At 40.7% G+C, this 17,263-nt stretch overlaps 1 protein-coding gene across 2 annotated transcripts in view; it reads left to right on the top strand.

Moving 5' to 3' along the window:
• The window catches only part of MGAT4D (MGAT4 family member D), a 39,515-nt gene extending 29,544 nt beyond the window's left edge, over window positions 1-9,971 (top strand). Inside the window, exons 9-15 of one of the 2 annotated variants that reach the window (XM_081926098.1) lie at window positions 79-209; window positions 1,436-1,543; window positions 3,753-3,946; window positions 4,809-4,887; window positions 6,542-6,647; window positions 7,999-8,111; window positions 9,767-9,971. In XM_081926098.1, coding sequence (XP_081782224.1) covers window positions 79-209; window positions 1,436-1,543; window positions 3,753-3,946; window positions 4,809-4,887; window positions 6,542-6,647; window positions 7,999-8,111; window positions 9,767-9,808 — 773 coding nt within the window. In that variant the 3' untranslated portion in view covers window positions 9,809-9,971. The remainder of the gene's footprint in view (window positions 1-78; window positions 210-1,435; window positions 1,544-3,752; window positions 3,947-4,808; window positions 4,888-6,541; window positions 6,648-7,998; window positions 8,112-9,766) is intronic. The other variant, XM_081926099.1, reaches the window with a different exon arrangement.
• Window positions 9,972-17,263: the final 7,292 nt, after the last annotated feature.

Here is a 17,263-nt window from a genome sequence, read left to right as displayed (position 1 = left end):
AAGGCATTCTTTTGTGCTTTACTGTGCAGTATGGAAAGTTGTGATTTACCTCTCCCTTTTTGAAAACATCATTTTCAGGAAAATTATTCCGATGCAGAGACTTGCCGCTGATAGTTGAATTTTTGTTAATGTTCTACAAAGATAAGCCAATTGACTGGCTTCTAGACCACTTACTTTGGGTTAAAGTTTGCAATCCAGAGAAAGATGCAGTAAGTACTACAATTATTAACAAAAGTAAGTTGCATGGGGTTGGGGCAGATGGGCAAACACTGACAATACAATTACATTTTAGAACAAAAAGAGAAGGAAATTGTTGCTGATTGCTTACACAACTGGAATTTCCAAACAACCATTGGGCAAATGGACAGCATGAGTTCACAATAACTCATGTGGTATTCCATTAGAATTATACATCTGAGTTTATATATTATTCAGTCATTTTCAAGACCGGTATTGCTTTATATATTTTAATAAGATGTGGTTTTTTGTTTGTTTGTTTATTGCTTACATGTAGATCTAGGCTTTTCCTTCATTGAACTCAAGGAATAATACTCTATTTCCCCCCTCATTTAATCCCTACAACAACCCTCTGAAGCAGGTTAGATTGAGAGGTAGTGACTGGCCCAATATTGCCCAGAGAGCTTCATAGCTGAGTGGGAATCTGAACTCTGGTTTCCCAAGTCTTAATCCAACACTTAAAGCACTATGCCACACTGAATCCTACTAAAACCATATCTGCTGGAATATTGGACCTAATTTTGAAGTTGATCAGTTGAGTTGATCTGTAATTAAACAGTTAATCCTACATTTTAAAAAATCTTACTCTTTCCCTTATTCATTGTTGGCACATAAATACTAAACTTGAATTGAGTTTGTGTGTAGTCTTTTTCAACAAATACCTTGAAAGTTAACTAGAAGCCTACAACCAAAGAATTGGGTGGTTAGTTTAAATTGATACATGTATGATATTTCTTTGATGTTTATCCCATCCCACCCCTGGCTACTGTGTCTTAGCTCTCATTGCTTCCTTAGGGTTGCAGCACTTCCAGTAAAACAGGCTTTAGGCACTGTGACATTTCTTTAGAGCCCTCTCTCACTAGTCTCTACTTGCTTCAGTTCCTTGTCCCATCTACATGTTGAGTGAAGACATCCCTGTCCCCCTCTTAAGTGTGAACACTGTGCAAATGCAGCAAGCAACAAAAGCAGAGGGACAATGATCTTGCTGAGTTGGTAATGTGAGAACATCCCCCCCCCCCAAAAAAAGCAGTGTCCACAGTCAGTTCAGTACCACAAGCATAACAAAGTATAGGTGGTTTGTTCACCTGTGACGGAATATAGTTTGCAATAGAAAATTATAAATATGTAGAGAAACTGACATGCAGCTGAATGTGGTTGCCTCCTTCTGTTGTTTTACATGAAATGGTTTCGTTTTCAGAAACATTGTGAACGCCAAAAGACCTATTTGCGCATCCGTTATAGGCCATCTCTCTTTCAGCATGTGGGAATTCATTCTTCTTTGGCTGGGAAAATACAGAAATTGAAGGTAAGTTCTATTAGTCATTTGCTTCTTTCTCAACACCATGGTGTCAATAGTGTAGAAATACAACCGTCACCGAGTTCAAAGAGAAGGCAAATAAAGTGCTAGAGACTTTGTGGAAGCAATGCACAGAGGCCAAGACTAGTCCCCTGCCCTGCATGGTGTCTGCTAGCAAAACAAATCACAGTCTCCAATTGCCGTTAATGATTGGGGGATTATTCATGGTTGGAGTGCTCAAGAATGCAAGTACACCTGCTTGGATGTTACCTCACCCCTCTTTAGCTTACAGCTGAAGAAAGTGGGGCTTGCCACTTCCATGCCCCACAGCTGCAAGTTACAGCTCCATGCAGCCAAGAAGTAGCCTTACAGGGTATTTTCAGAGCTACACAGAGCTGACATTTCCAGCAGGGGATTATGGGTCTGGCCCAACAATCAATAGCTGCATGTGTTTTATAGTTTGAGAGTTTGCTCTGAACTGGCTGCCCTAGCCTTCTGTCTCTCCCACCCATTGTCCTGCCTTGCCCAGTGGCGTAGTGTGGGGGGTGCAGGGGGGGCGGCTGCACCGGGCACAACATCTGGGGGTTAGGGTTAGGGGGCGCAAATCCATGGGTTAGGGGGTGCAAATTACTTGCCTTGCCCCGGGTGCTGACAACCCACGCTACGCCACTGGCCTTGCCCAAGGTAATAATTATTTTCCGGAGGAAGTGGGGTAGATGAAATTGGTAGGGAGGGTAGGGAGGAATTTTGCTACTCAAGTGTTCAAGATTTTGACTTTCCTGTGGTAGCACCACCACCATGGAACACCCTTCCTAAAGGGTGTTGAACACTGCCCAGGAACCATCTAGATGAAAGATGGTTTGGAAATTTAAAAAATATATATAATTGAATGGTTGATTGTTCAACCTGAGAAGCTCAATTAATTTTAGGGCTAAGCAGCTGAGTGCAGTTTGCCCATCCCTAATGGTCATAGATTTATGGGTCACTGTTTCTTCTTTAGAGATGAATGAATACCTCCTGTTTTTATACCCCACCCTGCAAAGTGGCTGAAATTTTGGGCTCGTCTGCACACAGGCAAAGTTTTTTTCCAAAAATGGTGCATAAAATGTACCGGTAAATATTTGTTTAGATGATCTATATATGTGTGACATGCATGGAATGGGAGCGAGATCATAGCATCACATTTCGTTCTCAGGGCTGGCCCAAAACATTTTGCTTCTTGAGTTGGAGCACCACATTTGTCCAAAGTCAAGGTGCACAATAATCAAGAGTGGCTATGTTATTTTGGAACTGGAGGCAAAAAAATCTCACATGCACCTCCTCTTTTGGAACAAAATTACAACACTATATTAAGTAACTTGGAATTAGCTGCTCTTTCATACTCCCCAAATCAGCTGCCCGAGGTAGCCATCTCACTCTGCCAGATGGTAGGGCTGGCTCTGCAACACTCAGTGTAACTTTTTTCAGTTAGGCTGTGGTAGCACATTCCATTCCACTGTGAGAGCCATCCAGAGCTGCATGCTTGTACACCTGCCCAGTCTGCTAACTGTTGATGGGCAGCTCTAAGGCTTCTGCTATGTCTTCTTATGGTTCTATATTTTTATAACAGATTTGCACCAGGTGTTCATTCAGATAGAAAACTATCCAGACAGCCTTTTAAATAAAGGACTGTCCCATACGAAATAGGACATGTGGCTTTCTTTCTGCACCTGAGGTTCACCATAGCAGTCTAGTAAATGCATGTATAGTGGTACCTCGGGTTACATACGCTTCAGGTTACAGACTCCGCTAATCCAGAAATAGTACCTCAGGTTAAGAACTTTGCTTCAGGATGAGAATAGAAATTGCAGCACAGCGGCGGCAGGAGGCCCCATTAGCGAAAGTGGTGCTTCAGGTTAAGAACAGTTTCAGGTTAAGAACGGACCTCCGGAATGAATTAAGTACTTAACCCAGGTATCACTGTATGTTGATACCTGGATCTTACTCCTCTCCTACATGAATACCCTGTTATTGCACTGGTTGTTTGAAAAGAGTTATAGTTTACACCTCATCAATGACTGCCACTGATTTTATTTGCAAAATGTTCAGTGATGCATCCATGACTATAATTTACAGCACATTTAAAGTATAAAGATTATGGTTTGTCTTTGCCGTTCATTTTGTTGATAACTTTGTATTTCACTCTCTTTATATAAAAATATACATTTATGTCTTACAGGATAGAGATTTTGGCAAAAATCCATTACTTACAGCACATGTCAACCCAGCTGCAGATGTGACTACAAGTCTAAAAGTATTCCAGCACTTTACCCTAGAAAAAGCTTATAAAGGAATAGAATTTTTCTGGGCTTTTGCTCCTGTGGCTGGAGATTATATTCTGTTCAGCTTTTGGCAGCCAATAAAAATAGAAAGGTAGGTATTATGATGCAGGAACATTTCCTCTAATTTGTTTCTCATCCAAATTGCTCTCCCCAAGCTCTTTAATCTCTCCCATGGGTGAAAAAGCTGGACATTGGGATGGGGGAGAAATTCGGCTCAATTTGCATTTACAGTCTAATCTACCTATTTTGCATTTCCTGAAACAATATGCAAACCAAGACACACTCATCCTTTGAAATTTGCATTTTTCTGAATTTTGCAATTAATTTATCGAACCAAATAATGAGTAAAAAAAATACATATTGTAGGCAAAGTGTGCTTAATGATGCATATGCTAGTGAAAACCAGATAGTGAAAGCCAGATGGGTGGGGTATAAATAATAATAAAAAAGAAAAGAATATACAAAAAATCATTGTATTAGTTGGAGTTGCTTGCAAAATGTGTATATTATGCAAAAATTGCATTGAAACGTGTCTGTTAGGAGAAATTTGCACTCCAATTTTGATACACTTTCAGGATTAAAACAATTTTTTAAAAACAAGCTGATGTGGAAATGTGGAGAACTTAACTTAAGTCTGAGAACCTGAAATTGACTCATTCAACTATCCCTATTTGAGAAAAACATCTTTGATGGAGAAAGAAGTAAGCACTGTAGCCCATCACTCCTCTGATTGAATTTACAGTTCTCTGTACCTTATTTGTATTTTTAAAGAAGAATACAATGCACTGGCAGAGTGTTATCTGCCATGTATCTTCCACCCTCAGTCTGTTTATACTCTTTCTTCCATCTGAAAAATATTCCCAGAGAACATTAAATGGAAGATCTGGCATAAAATAACTATAAGTTAAATATTTAATGCATTATTAAATTTGCCCCAATAATGTGTTTTGCAGGTACCTTTTTAAAAGCGGAAATGTCGAACATCCAGGAGATATAATAGTTGATGCTACTGTAGAAGTTTTACCCAATGCTGTAAGTATCTCAGCTCTCACATAGATATAAAGCATTTCAAATCTTATTATTAATATTAGGGAGAAGTCTTGCTCTTTCCTTAATATTCCTGGCCAGCAGTCATAACCTGTCAGGATGTTACCATCTCAACCTCAGACGGGACAGTTTTGTCAAAATTCTACTCAGAGATAAGCAACTCTTCCATTTTATCTCATCCTGGCACTGCTTCTGATCTGACTTCAGCATGTGGTGGCAGAATGTGTCTGACTGCCATGGCCTTTGGCAGCACTGCAGAAGTCAACTTTGACTGAAAACCATGGCTGCCATAGTGCAAAATAATAATTAAAAAAGACAATCAGTTATTGGAGCAGAGAGCAGTCTTTGAGGACCAGTCTTACAAGGCACAGGCACTTACATTTTAATAAATTCTCTTCTATATATTGGTATATTGCTCTGATAGCACCTTGTGTGTTTGATCAGCTAAAAAAGAGGGGGAGAAACAGAAGTTGGCCCTGCCTTGTAAAATTTCCTCCTGCAGATCTTTTGACTAGCAATCTTTTACAGTGGTACCTCGGGTTAAGTACTTAATTTATTCCGGAGGTCTGTTCTTAACCTGAAACTGTTCTTAACCTGAAGCACCACTTTAGCTAATGGGGCCTCCCGCTGCCGGAGCATGATTTCTGTTCTCATCCTGAAGCAAAGTTCTTAACCCAAGGTACTATTTCTGGGTTAGCGGAGTCTGTAACCTGATGCGTATGTAACCCGAAATACCAAACCAAATACCACTGTATTTGTTGTAACCCAGGGATGGGCGACCTGTGACCCTGCAGGTGCTTTTGGAATCCAACTTGGGGAAAAGCCATAGCTCAGTGATAAAGCACTTGCCTTGCAAGCAGAAGGTTCCCGGTTCAATCCCCGATGGCATCTCCAGGCAAGGTTGGGAGATACTCCTGCCTGAAATCCTGGAGAGGCAATTACAGTCAGTGTAGACACTATTGAGCTAGATGGACCAATTGCTGCTTCCTACATTCCTAACTCCTGTCAGCCTCAAGTGGCATGACCAATGCTCAGGGATGATGGGAGTGGAGGCCCAGAAATGTTTGGAAGACCACATGTTGCCTATACTGCTGTAGTCAACTGAGGTAATTGGCCCAGGAAGTGTTCAGTGGTTCTGTTGCGTTGTACACAACTGAGAACCCAGCTTATGCAACATATTGCAAATTGATAGGCAGTTTACTGATGGTTGCCAGAAATGTACTCACCAGAGCTTGGAAGAAAAGCAAATCTCTGGGTTTAGTACATTGTGCTTTGAAACAATAGTGAACATACTGGTATAGTATAAATGAATATGGGAAGGTAAGCTGTCAGCCAAAACTTTTATGCAACTAAGAATCCCTTGATTAATTATTGGAATTCCACCGATTTCTCTGATTTGAAAATTGTCCTTAAACATGTAAAAACTGAGAGAAGGAAAACACTGAAAAGAGTATGTGACAGTATATAGTGAATAACTTCGCCCAGGGAAAGTTAAAATATGTTAACTGCATACATAGTTGTTACAAACTAATTTGAAACTGGAATTGATTAGTTGGATATCATAGGTTATCACATGGTTAGCGCTATTGGCTGGAGAGATTTGCAAAAGGGTTGGCTTTCCTCTTGGAAAACTAGTTAGGATTTTCTTTCTTTTTATTTGTTACAGGAGATAGACATACAGTCTGCAGGAGGCAATTCAGGGAATTTTAAAACCGTAAAAACTCAGGATGGATATTTTCAAATAGGTAAAAAAAATATTCTAAGATGGTTTCAGCTTGGTTTTTATATTCTTCTAAACTGCAGCACAGCTTAAAGTTTTGCAATAATTTAGGGGGTGGGATCCAAAAGTTGTACTCCTTTCACGACAATGTTGCATGAGAAAGTCGAAATCATTTATTTTAATACCGATTAGAATGTGATTGTGCTTATGTAGCCAAAACTACATTACCCCATTCAATAAAGAGGTATTAGCAGCTGGGGAGTAGGGCTAAGGGTGGAGAACAAAAACAGCCCATCAGAGCAGGAAGACAGAAAGGAGAAATGGGGCAAAGACATGGAGATAAGGAAGGAGAGAAGGGAGGGAGGGAGAGAGGGAGGGACAGGGGATATAAAAGGTTGGATGTCTCAAGAAAGCAACACAACACAAGAGAGAAGAAAGGGGTAGCAAGATTGTGTTTAGTGTTGGAGCATTAAAGGGGCTTGATGTGTGATTGCTACTGCCCTGCCACCCAGTGACTGCATGGCAGAGACAGAATTTCAGCTCAATTATTGCATAGCCAAATCTGGTCTGCATGACAAAGTCATGTCAAGTTTGCATTATTGTGCAAGCGTGCACATTGCTTCAGTCTGACTTCTAACCTTAATGGTCTGTTCTCCTATCAGTGTCCTTAGCATGTCTGGCTGTAGGCTGCACCTAAGGTAAAGAACATTGTCTTATCAAATAAAGGGTGTGGCCTCATCCCAGCCTGTAAAAGGCTATCATTGGGGGACTGAAAATTGCATCTAGTCGTGACTTTGCCTTAGTCGAAAGAGATTGTGACAGCATAAATTAGGGGCATCTGATTTTCTCTGATACCTGCTCCACCCTGTAACCTTCTGTTCTGTGTCTAATATCATTCTGTTCTGGAAGGTCCCTCCACCCTCAATAGTAGGTTTGCTGAGGAGCAGGGATGCAAAGAGCCTATTGGGGTTGAGGGGATTGTTGAAACTTGGATGTCCCAATTGTTGAAAATTGCATGCGCCAAAGCACTTTCCACAAAGGCAAAGCCACCATTGGCTACAACCTACAGCAAGGAAATAACACCTTTTTACAAACTGCTATGCAGGATTATGAATTGGAAACAAAAGTCACAGGTTTTCATTGCACAGTTTTAACATCACAAAGATATGCACCAAGGTTCTACTTTAATATGATAGTATGCCCACTTCAGTGATGTCTCATTAAGATGTTTTTTAAAAATGCAATATTCATTTATTTAACTTTGTACCTTATTTGATGTAATATAAAATAAGATTTTTATTTTTTATTTTTTACTATTCTGGGAAAATAGGTTTATTACAACATATACCAAAAACAATGTTTTCATTCACATATAGGCACATTCAAAAATGGAATAGCAGATGGCATCGTCAACCCAAGCTTAGGAAATATAAGAGCTCTTCGTTTATCCATCCATTCTAGTTCTGCTACGTGGTTGTTACTGAGTGAGGTAAGCATGTAGGACGAAAGAACTAGTCAAAAGATAATTAACAGAGCACTCCTAACCTCAGATCTGTTGGTTGGAAGGGGTTAAGATGCTGCAGAAATACCCCTCTGCCAGGGGAGAGGAGCTCTGATGATGAGGCATCCGTGCCTGCAAACCCTCAGTACAACTACGGATAATTCAGCAGTTATAATTTACTGTCAGTGGTGTTTCCACAGTTGGTAGGCTCTGAAATGGGGCATTCTAGGGACAGTGTCGTGTCAGAGGCAGCCTAGGGATCATGAAGAAGAGAAGAAGAAGAGTTTGGATTTGATATACCGCCTTTCACTCCCTTTAAGGAGTCTCACTCCTTAACATTCTCCTTTCGCTTCCTCCCCCACAACAAACACTCTGTGAGGTGAGTGGGGCTGAGAGACTTGAAAGAAGTGTGACTATACCAAGGTCACCCAGCAGCTGCATGTGGAGGAGCGGGGAAGTGAACCCGCTTCCCCAGATTTCGAGACTACCGCTCTTAACCACTACACCACACTGGCTCTCCACCACTGGATCCAAAGACCCTCAATTCCCCCCAAGAAACCCAGGATTGCACCCATTAACTGTGCAAACATGGAGGTGGCATAGGTTTCTTTGAACTGCTCATATTGAGCAGGGATTGAAGAGACGAAATTAAAGTCCCTGTTGCTGGGTACATAGAGGGGAGGAGCAGCTGGGACCCTGCAGGTAGGTTGCATCACCCCACCTGCTGGAGGCCTTGAAAACCCAGCTATTCAGCAAGCAGCTGCACTGGGCAGCCCATTGACAGCAACTGAAAGAGTCTGAAGCCATCACAGCAGCCATCCATGGGCGTAGCCAGGGGGGCATGGAGAGGAAGCTTACCCCCCTAAATCAATAAAAATACATAGAAAACTGAGGTTCTGTGCCCCCTAACAAAAGGCCTGCCCCCCCAAATCCTGGCTACGCCCATGCAGCCATCTCTTCCTAATTGAACATAGTTCATTCCCCCCACCTGCACCAATCAAAACCAATGGGGTGAATTTAGCAAATGAAAAAGTGGTATGAAGAAAAGAAAAAAAAAACATCACCACCAGTTTCTCTAAACAGCATAAGCCATCACAGCTTTGGAAATAGCATAACATCTGCCAGTTCAGTTCCCTCCCATCTACCCTACTTAGAATTGCTCTTTAAGCACTCTCATATGTAAGTCCAAGCGCAATGGTTTGCATGAAGGCCTTTTATGTCGTGTAGGGGAAGAGCCTTTGCAATTAATGAGTTTAGAAGTGTGGAGACATTTTAGAATTTTCCTGTTTTCCCATTCAGTAACATTCTGAATTTGTAAATGGAAGATTGCATAAAAGGGAGATGGTTGTGTGCTTTCCATTTAAAAAAATTCCATATGCCATATAGCTGGGAAATGACTTCCAAAGCTTTGTCTTTACTGTTAATTCTTCTGGTGGTGTGTTTTTTTTGGCAACAACTTCAGACAGAATTGTTAATACTGATTAGTCTGTAAAATTTGACATTTTCTTACCTACAGAATATCTTACTGAGAGATTTGGAGGAAACAACTGCAAATTATGTAAAGATATTATAAGCAAACAAACCAAGATAAATGTTTTCAGTATTCCATAAATGTTGACAAATTCTCATTTCTTTTTATGTAGATATTCATAAAGATGCAGAATAAGAAAGAAACACTTCTTTGAAAATATGGAAATCTTGAATGCTACATGGAAACAAGGCCATCTAGTGGCAGCAGCAAAACTGTCAACTATCAAATGTAATCTCCTTCCTAATACAGTGTAGTAGGAGAGGGGATAATGTTACTTTAAATCTCATTAAATCTTTTTTTTTTTGAAATACTGATAATATATTACCAACAGACCCTTTGTAAATAAAAATACTTTCAATAGCTTAAACAAATAAGGATGCAGTCCTGTCCACACATTCTAGGGTATAAAAACCCATAGGATTGCACTGTAAATACCACATGTTAATTTATTGTACAGTAGATTAGCAATACACAAAAAACAACAACAAAACATAGTTGTATTGCCAAAACTACATACCTTTAAAGTCCTATTACAGCAGGGTTTTTTAAAATATTTATTTATTTGATCCCATTTTTCCCTAACCAGTTGCTCAGGTAACGGAACTGGAATTCTTTAACTTTATCTTCACAGCAGCCCTTTGAGGTAAGAGATGCAGTGACGCAAAGCAACCCAGTTTCCTTCATAACTAAAGCCCTCCCAAATGGACTGTGTGTGATGTGGAAGTTTCATAATCAGATCTCCCCCCCCCCCAAAAATATATTTTTTTCATAACAGAAGTCACATCTGGGGAGGGAGGTACTCAAAGACAGATTGAAGCAGCAGTCCTGGGAGAGGGCTTTTCAGCTTTTTCCTCTCTGCTGTTTTCCTAATTTGAATTGCCTGAAAGGAGCAACTGTTTACCTCACAAAGGGCTCAGGTGGGGGAAAGTAAATTATCAGATTACTATGTAAAGTGCTCCTTTTCCCATGCAAAATGCCCTTTCCCCTTGTTTCCCATCACCAAGCTTTTCCCTCCTGAGCTCTGTGCATGCACAACCTAAGGCAATGTAGCCCCATGCTATATCATCTGAGTAACAATTTACTTGTTGATGTTGGTGTGGTGTGATAGGGTGCTGAGTTACATCTATCTTATGTTCTATCAGGGCGGTAGGGGTGTGGCTGCTGTCAACATGGGACAGTTTTTTCCAACATATTTTCCACACCTAATGCAAGTCAGTGGGAGGGAAATTTCCTGTGCCCAATCAGGGGCTGGAGTGTGGCCTTGCTTGGGGGGTGGGAGTGGGGCATAGGATTTGTCATCAGTGTGCACTTCTCCTGTATCCCATCCACATCTTAACCCTGTTTAGTGTTGCTCAATGCCAGGGCTTCCCGGAATAAAACACTGATGATCTGCAATCTGATTGTGAATGAGGGAGCAGGTTTGGCATGTATAACTGAGACCTTGGGATGATGGGCTAGACCCTATGCTTGCCCAGCTGTGTCCACCTGGGTTCTTGGCGCAGCACCATTCTAGATGAGAGAGGGTGAAGCAGCACATGGGAGCTTTAATTGTCCATAAGAATTCAATCACCTTCACCAGCAGACTGATCTACAGGATGGTTCGTGGTGTTGTACCTACAGAACTACGATGTTGCTAGTGTGCCCTCCACCGTGCTGCTCTACAACTTCCCTAACCAAGTTGGCAGCAGAAGCCTCGGGTGCAGTGTTGGAGAACCCCTTCAAAATAGCGTTTGAGGATTTCAGTATCCATGCCGAAGCTGCCTCATATGGGCTGGCTTGGGGCTTTGTTGTCTCCATGTCAACCATGGAGCTGTCTCAGTACATCAATGCCCCAACCTATGTGGCTGGACATGCCCTCGGTCTTGTCATTGTCATAGAGCGGATTAGTAATATTTTGCTGATTGGAGGGCCCACTGTGAGTCTCTTGTCATGGACAGACCATTCTCTGGTAATTCAGAGCTGAATGCAGCTATTGGGCTGAATGCAGCTATTCTGCAAGGGTGAGGGACCCACTGAGTTGGTCTGCCTTTGGAAACTGATGGAGTCCTAAATGCTCTGGAAGATTTTCCAGCTGACATGACTGGTGGTCCCATCAAGGTTTTTGCCTCACTGATTACAGTGGACGCTCAGGTTGCGAACGTGATCTGTGTGGGAGGCACTTTTGCAACCCGCAGTGTTCACAACCCGCAGCACCATGTCTGCACACGCACGGATCACGATTTGGCACTTCTGTGCATGTGCAAAGCACGATTTAGTGTTTCTGTGCATGCGCGAGCGCCGAAACCCAGATGTAACCCATTCTGGTACTTCCGGGTTCAGTGTGGTGCGCAACCCGAAAACGCGCAACCTGAAGCGTCTGTAACCCGAGGTATGACTGTACTTGGATCCGTTCCAGTTTGGCTTCAGGCTTAGTCATGGCACCAAAACTGCCTTGGTCACTCTAGTTGATTAAATTTGTTAGGAAAGAGATGGGGGGAGGGCAAATGTGACCCTCTTCGTTCTCCTTGATCTCTTGACAGCTGTCAATACTGCTGATTATGGTATTCTACTGGAGCCTTTTAGGAAGATGGAGGTTGGGGGCACTGTGTTTCAGTGGTTCCACTGCTACCTCCAGGGCCATTTCTGGAAAGTCATGGAAGACTACTCTTCAGTGTCCTGGGATTGTCCTGTCATGCTCTGCAGGGTTCCATCTTGTACCCTATGCCAATTCACATTTATATGAAGCCTCTAGGAGCAGGTGATTGGAATGAAATGTCATCAATAGGCGGAACCATCCAGTTCGCTCTCTCTCTGTTCCATCTGAATCTGAAGGCAGTGGTGGGCTGCATTTGGCCAGTAAACTGAAGCTGAATCCTGAAAAGACAGATCTTACCTAATCCCCATTTTTAAAATAGCTGCACTGGTTGCCAGTTCATTTCTGGGCCCAATTCAAGGTGCTCATGTTAGTCTTTAAATAACTCAGGCCCCAACTACCCAAAAGGCCTCCTTCTCTCCTGCATACTCTCTCAAGTGTTAATATCAGCAGAAGGGATCCTCTTGGTTGTTCTACCACCCTCAGAAATGCAGGTGGCAGCAGCCCAGGACAGGGTATTCTCTGTGGCAGCCCCTAAGCTGTGGAACTCCCTTGCCACAGAGGTGCACCTGGTATTTTCTTTTCGCATTTTTGGTGAATACGGATGACAAGCTTTTTTTACCCTGGCTTTTGACAGCCGGTATATATATGTATATTTGGTCTCAAGCTTTTTCTGTGACTGAAAGTTGTTCTAAATTTTCTTTAATATTGTGTGTTAATTGCTGTAACCCATCCTGTGACCTTAGGGTGGGTAATCAATTTATGATGATTATTAAGATCATTACTGGTAGAACAGCTCTACTGGCCAAGTGTTCCACCAGTGTAGTTGTCTTGCCAGCAATGCACCTGGTATGGCACTGGTGCCCTGGTTTTTCTGCCAAATCCTAAAGGTCCTCAGCCAACATAATTCCAGTATAGGATTGCCCCCTCTGAAGTTTTCTTTTTAAAAAAGTTTGAATACCTTGATGTTTTTATTTCAAATGAAGATTCACTAGAACTTTTGTATTTTCACTGTGGTTGCATACGTTATGGCAAAAGATGAAATCATTCACTCTTGTGCCTTGCATCTATGCTGAATCATATGTCCACGACTCAAAAAAGTTTTAAAATAAAATGAAAAATTGAGGAAATTCTGTAAAAACAACAACACACACATCACAATCAAGTGCCTTTATAGTCTGCAATGTGTTTAATTCAACTCTGAATATATTACTCAGGAATAACTTTTTATAGAGTACAGATGCAAAACTTAGCATCACCTCATAAACGATCGTTTGTGTCGGATTGGTGGGCAGGATTTTCCAAGGCAACTAACCAATTTTTTAAAAACAACAACAGTTCCTTAACACTGAATCTACAAGAGATTAATAAAATATTAAAATCAGATAGCCACAAATCAAGACTAAACAAGACACATAGCAAAAATAATCAGGAAAATTGTCCATTAAATTTGAGGAGCCTGATCCAGCTCCCACCCCACCCCTGCCACCGCCAAGTCCACAGATTATGGCAGTGGTGACTAAAGAAAAAGTGGCTAGAATAATGGGGCTGGCACCTTGATTGGGATACAAATTCTCCCCTCCCTGGTCATCAAATGATCATTTGATTAGTAGAGGATGCAGTTACCCCATTAGCTGTTCTTCACTGATCCGTTAAGAAGGGAGGCTGTGTGCTTGCCTATTTGTGTCCTCTGTGTGTGTGTGTGTCCCCGTCCTCTGTGTGTGTGCACATGAGAGTGTCAGATGACCACACTGACTTTGGCCCACCTTCACTGCTGGCATTTGGTCCCCTGAGAGTTGGCCAAGGGTGAATGCAGCCATCCTTCCAAAAAAAGGTTAAATACCCCTATAATAAAATTACAGAAGAATAAAACTTCTTTCATCTGATAACAAAGTTGATACCAGTCAGGTGTCCGTAGGCAGAGGATCCTACAGCTCAGAGACCTCATTGTACAACAGGGTGTTGTGTTTTCTTGCAAACCAGCTCCCCTGGGCAGTGGCTCTGTGCACCTTCCCATTAACTTTGCATCCAGTATATTCTCACTCTTTGTTTGGGAAGTGGTATACACACAACATTAGCCACAGTCCGTATCTGCCCTGTAGTGTTTGTTTTTTTTTTAAAAAAATGAAATACTGTGTTTTGATGTGTTTTCCCCCCAAACCAGTTTCAATTTGAATTGAGAAAAATAAACTGCCTGCATTTTAAGTCGGTAAGGAATACACAGCCTGTGCCTTAGGATTTCATAAGCTGTCACCAGCATTTTTTAGACTTCTAGTCTCCTCCTCCCATCTCCAGGAAAATGCATCCTTGCAGGAGAGTTTGAGGATAGCATATTTTAAACATAGAGTAAGGTACCCCCATTCTCTTGGGCTCATGGGTCTATCTAGCTGCCCTTAAACCCACTTGATAATGTTCCAGAACTGTTATGCATTTGGGGTTATCATGCCCAACTATCTGGTTATTCAGAGTTTAGAAAAGCTTTAAAGAGAAATGGCAGCTCATAAGGTTAAAAAAAAAAAAAGGTTAAAACTTTTCTAGTAAGATGTACAGTGTTGTTACTGTTTTTGAGCTGTAAGGATGAGAGTTTTCTAGAAAATTTTGAACTGGAAATAAGCATTTGAAAATGTTCAGTTTGCACTGGATATAATTTAGTATGCTTATTTTACATGTATCTATTAAGCACAGCTAAAAACTTTGAAACTGCCAAGTTTGCATAATATTGTATTTGCATTTGGCATCCATTCATTGTTTCCAATGAACTTATGAAACGGAAATTTGGCTGTGAAAAAAATAAAGCACAGAGGGTAGAATTTCATTCCACATCCCTGTGAAGTGGTACTATCACTTTATAAATTGATAAATTATGATTTTTTAAAATTATTTTAATTGGCAGCTTCAGTATTGGATTATTGCAATGTATCTGAGACTTGCATTTGCCGCAGAAATGGTAGTTAGTGAAAAATGCTGCAGCCTGATTGCTGACAGGAGATGCTACCCGCATATTATACCTCGGCTCAAAAGATATTCCCAGCCTGCCAATTGGCTACCAGATCAAATTCAGGGTTTCACTATTAGTATTTAAAACCCTGAATAGTTTAGAATCAGTTGCCTAAAAGGATTGCCTTGCCCCATTATGTGTCACTTCAATAGCTTTGATCTACAGAGCTTGCACTTTTTACAAATGCCGCTATGATAATTGTTCCACATTTGTTAGAAGCTGATCGTTCAGTATGGCAACAGCTACGCTTTGGAATTCCCTGACTGCTAACATTAGGCAGATACCCTGATTAGACTATTATTTATTTATTTAAATGGCCCTATCCAGATCTGTATTAAATATTTGATTTCAAATTTTGCTGATTTGTATCTGTGTATTATTTATAATTATGCTATAGTGTTAATATGCAGAACAGATTAGAGGTATTTTGATTAAGTGGTTTATAATGTTTCTAAATAAATAAAACAAATTTGAACACTATGTGTAAGATTAGTTCCAAGCTTTGTTGGAGAGTCACGTTCAGTGCAATAACACACGTTCCTTTCCCTCTTTATCACAAGGCCTGCATGGCGGAAGTGTTGTTGTTTTTTAAGAGGAAATCCGAAATGAAAATATTGTAAGCAACTAATGCAAAAGGAACTACTTCATGACATGTAATCTGGCAGAGCGCAAACAAATGGTTATTAAACACATGGAGTGGAGGCAAGGATGGAGCATGTAAAGCTCTGGAGACCCTGAAGCTAACTCTCTGTGGTGTGTAGATGGGGAGATATAGATTCTTGCTATTGAGGTTGCACAAGGACATTCCCTTCTCTACCCACAGTGGCAAGCGAGTAGTTTTTCCATAGCAACTTACTCCATGGTTACACTGTTAGTGCCATATGGATGAGGCTGTTGAATGGAATGATACACTAGCTAAAAATAAGGGAAGGCAATTTTACTGGTGCTCCAAGACCCTATTCCCTCTGAGCTCATTTGGAGTGCATTATGCACACCACACTTCTGATGATAAGCTTAAGGCACAGAAATACAGGATTTCATTTCTTTTGGATGGGAGAGCATTAGAGACATACTGTATGGTGTTTTTAAAAAATATTTTATAAAAAAAAATACACAAGCAGAAGTTAGTAGAGGCAAATGTGCTCAGATAGCACAGCTACTAATACTGTATCAGGTTCCCAAATAAAGCAACTGCATCTTTCATGCATTAGTCAACTTATAAAGCTTGCTCCAAACTGTAGTTGTCTCTTTGGTTCTCCCCAAAATGTACCTCACATCACAAAGCCTATAATGTCAAAGAAACATTAAGGTTCTTTTGTTAAAGAATTTTCAGGTGACATTTTTGGGTGAAAAAGCATATTTCATGATGAACCCATTTGCTATAATAATGACAGTCCAAATTGAAACATAGGAGGAAGTATGCATAGCAGCCTGCAAATTTGATTAAGGCAATTCATGTTAAAATCTTGCGTTTTAAATGCTACATTCTTGTTCTTGGTTTCACAATGCAGGTATAATAATATAACAATGTGAGCTGGTCCACTAAAAGATTTCAAAATCCAGGAGCAAATATTTTTTTCCCATGGAGCAATTTTAGATGCCAATAGTTTAATAAATTGGTTTGAATACACTTTTATTTACATTTTGGTATATAAAACACACTCATAACAAAACATTTATAGGCATGGGGGTATCAGGAAGCAGTCTTATATAAGTACAGTATGCATGTGGTTCTGATAGATTATCATATAATATTAATTCTATAATATATTCTTACTAATGCCACGATTAAAGAACTAAGGCTTGATCAGTGCAAAATAAGCTACTGGTAGGTAACTAAAAACCAATTTCAGTCTTTTGTTCTAATTTATCCCACTAAAAAGGATTAATGCAGACCGAAGCAAGCAAAAACAATGAAAAGGCTTTTGGCACATTAAAACACCAAGGCTGCGCTCTCAATCCCAGTTACCTGGTAGCAAGTCTCACTGAATTAAATTGGGCTGGCTTTGAGTATAGATGTGCCACATCTACACCATATA

Source organism: Podarcis melisellensis, assembly GCF_964234715.1.
Source record: "Podarcis melisellensis genome assembly, chromosome: 9".
Classification (NCBI taxonomy): Eukaryota; Metazoa; Chordata; class Lepidosauria; order Squamata; family Lacertidae; genus Podarcis; species Podarcis melisellensis.
The sequence above is the reverse complement of the archived record's forward strand: the minus strand, read 5'-3'. Positions and strand labels throughout refer to the sequence as shown.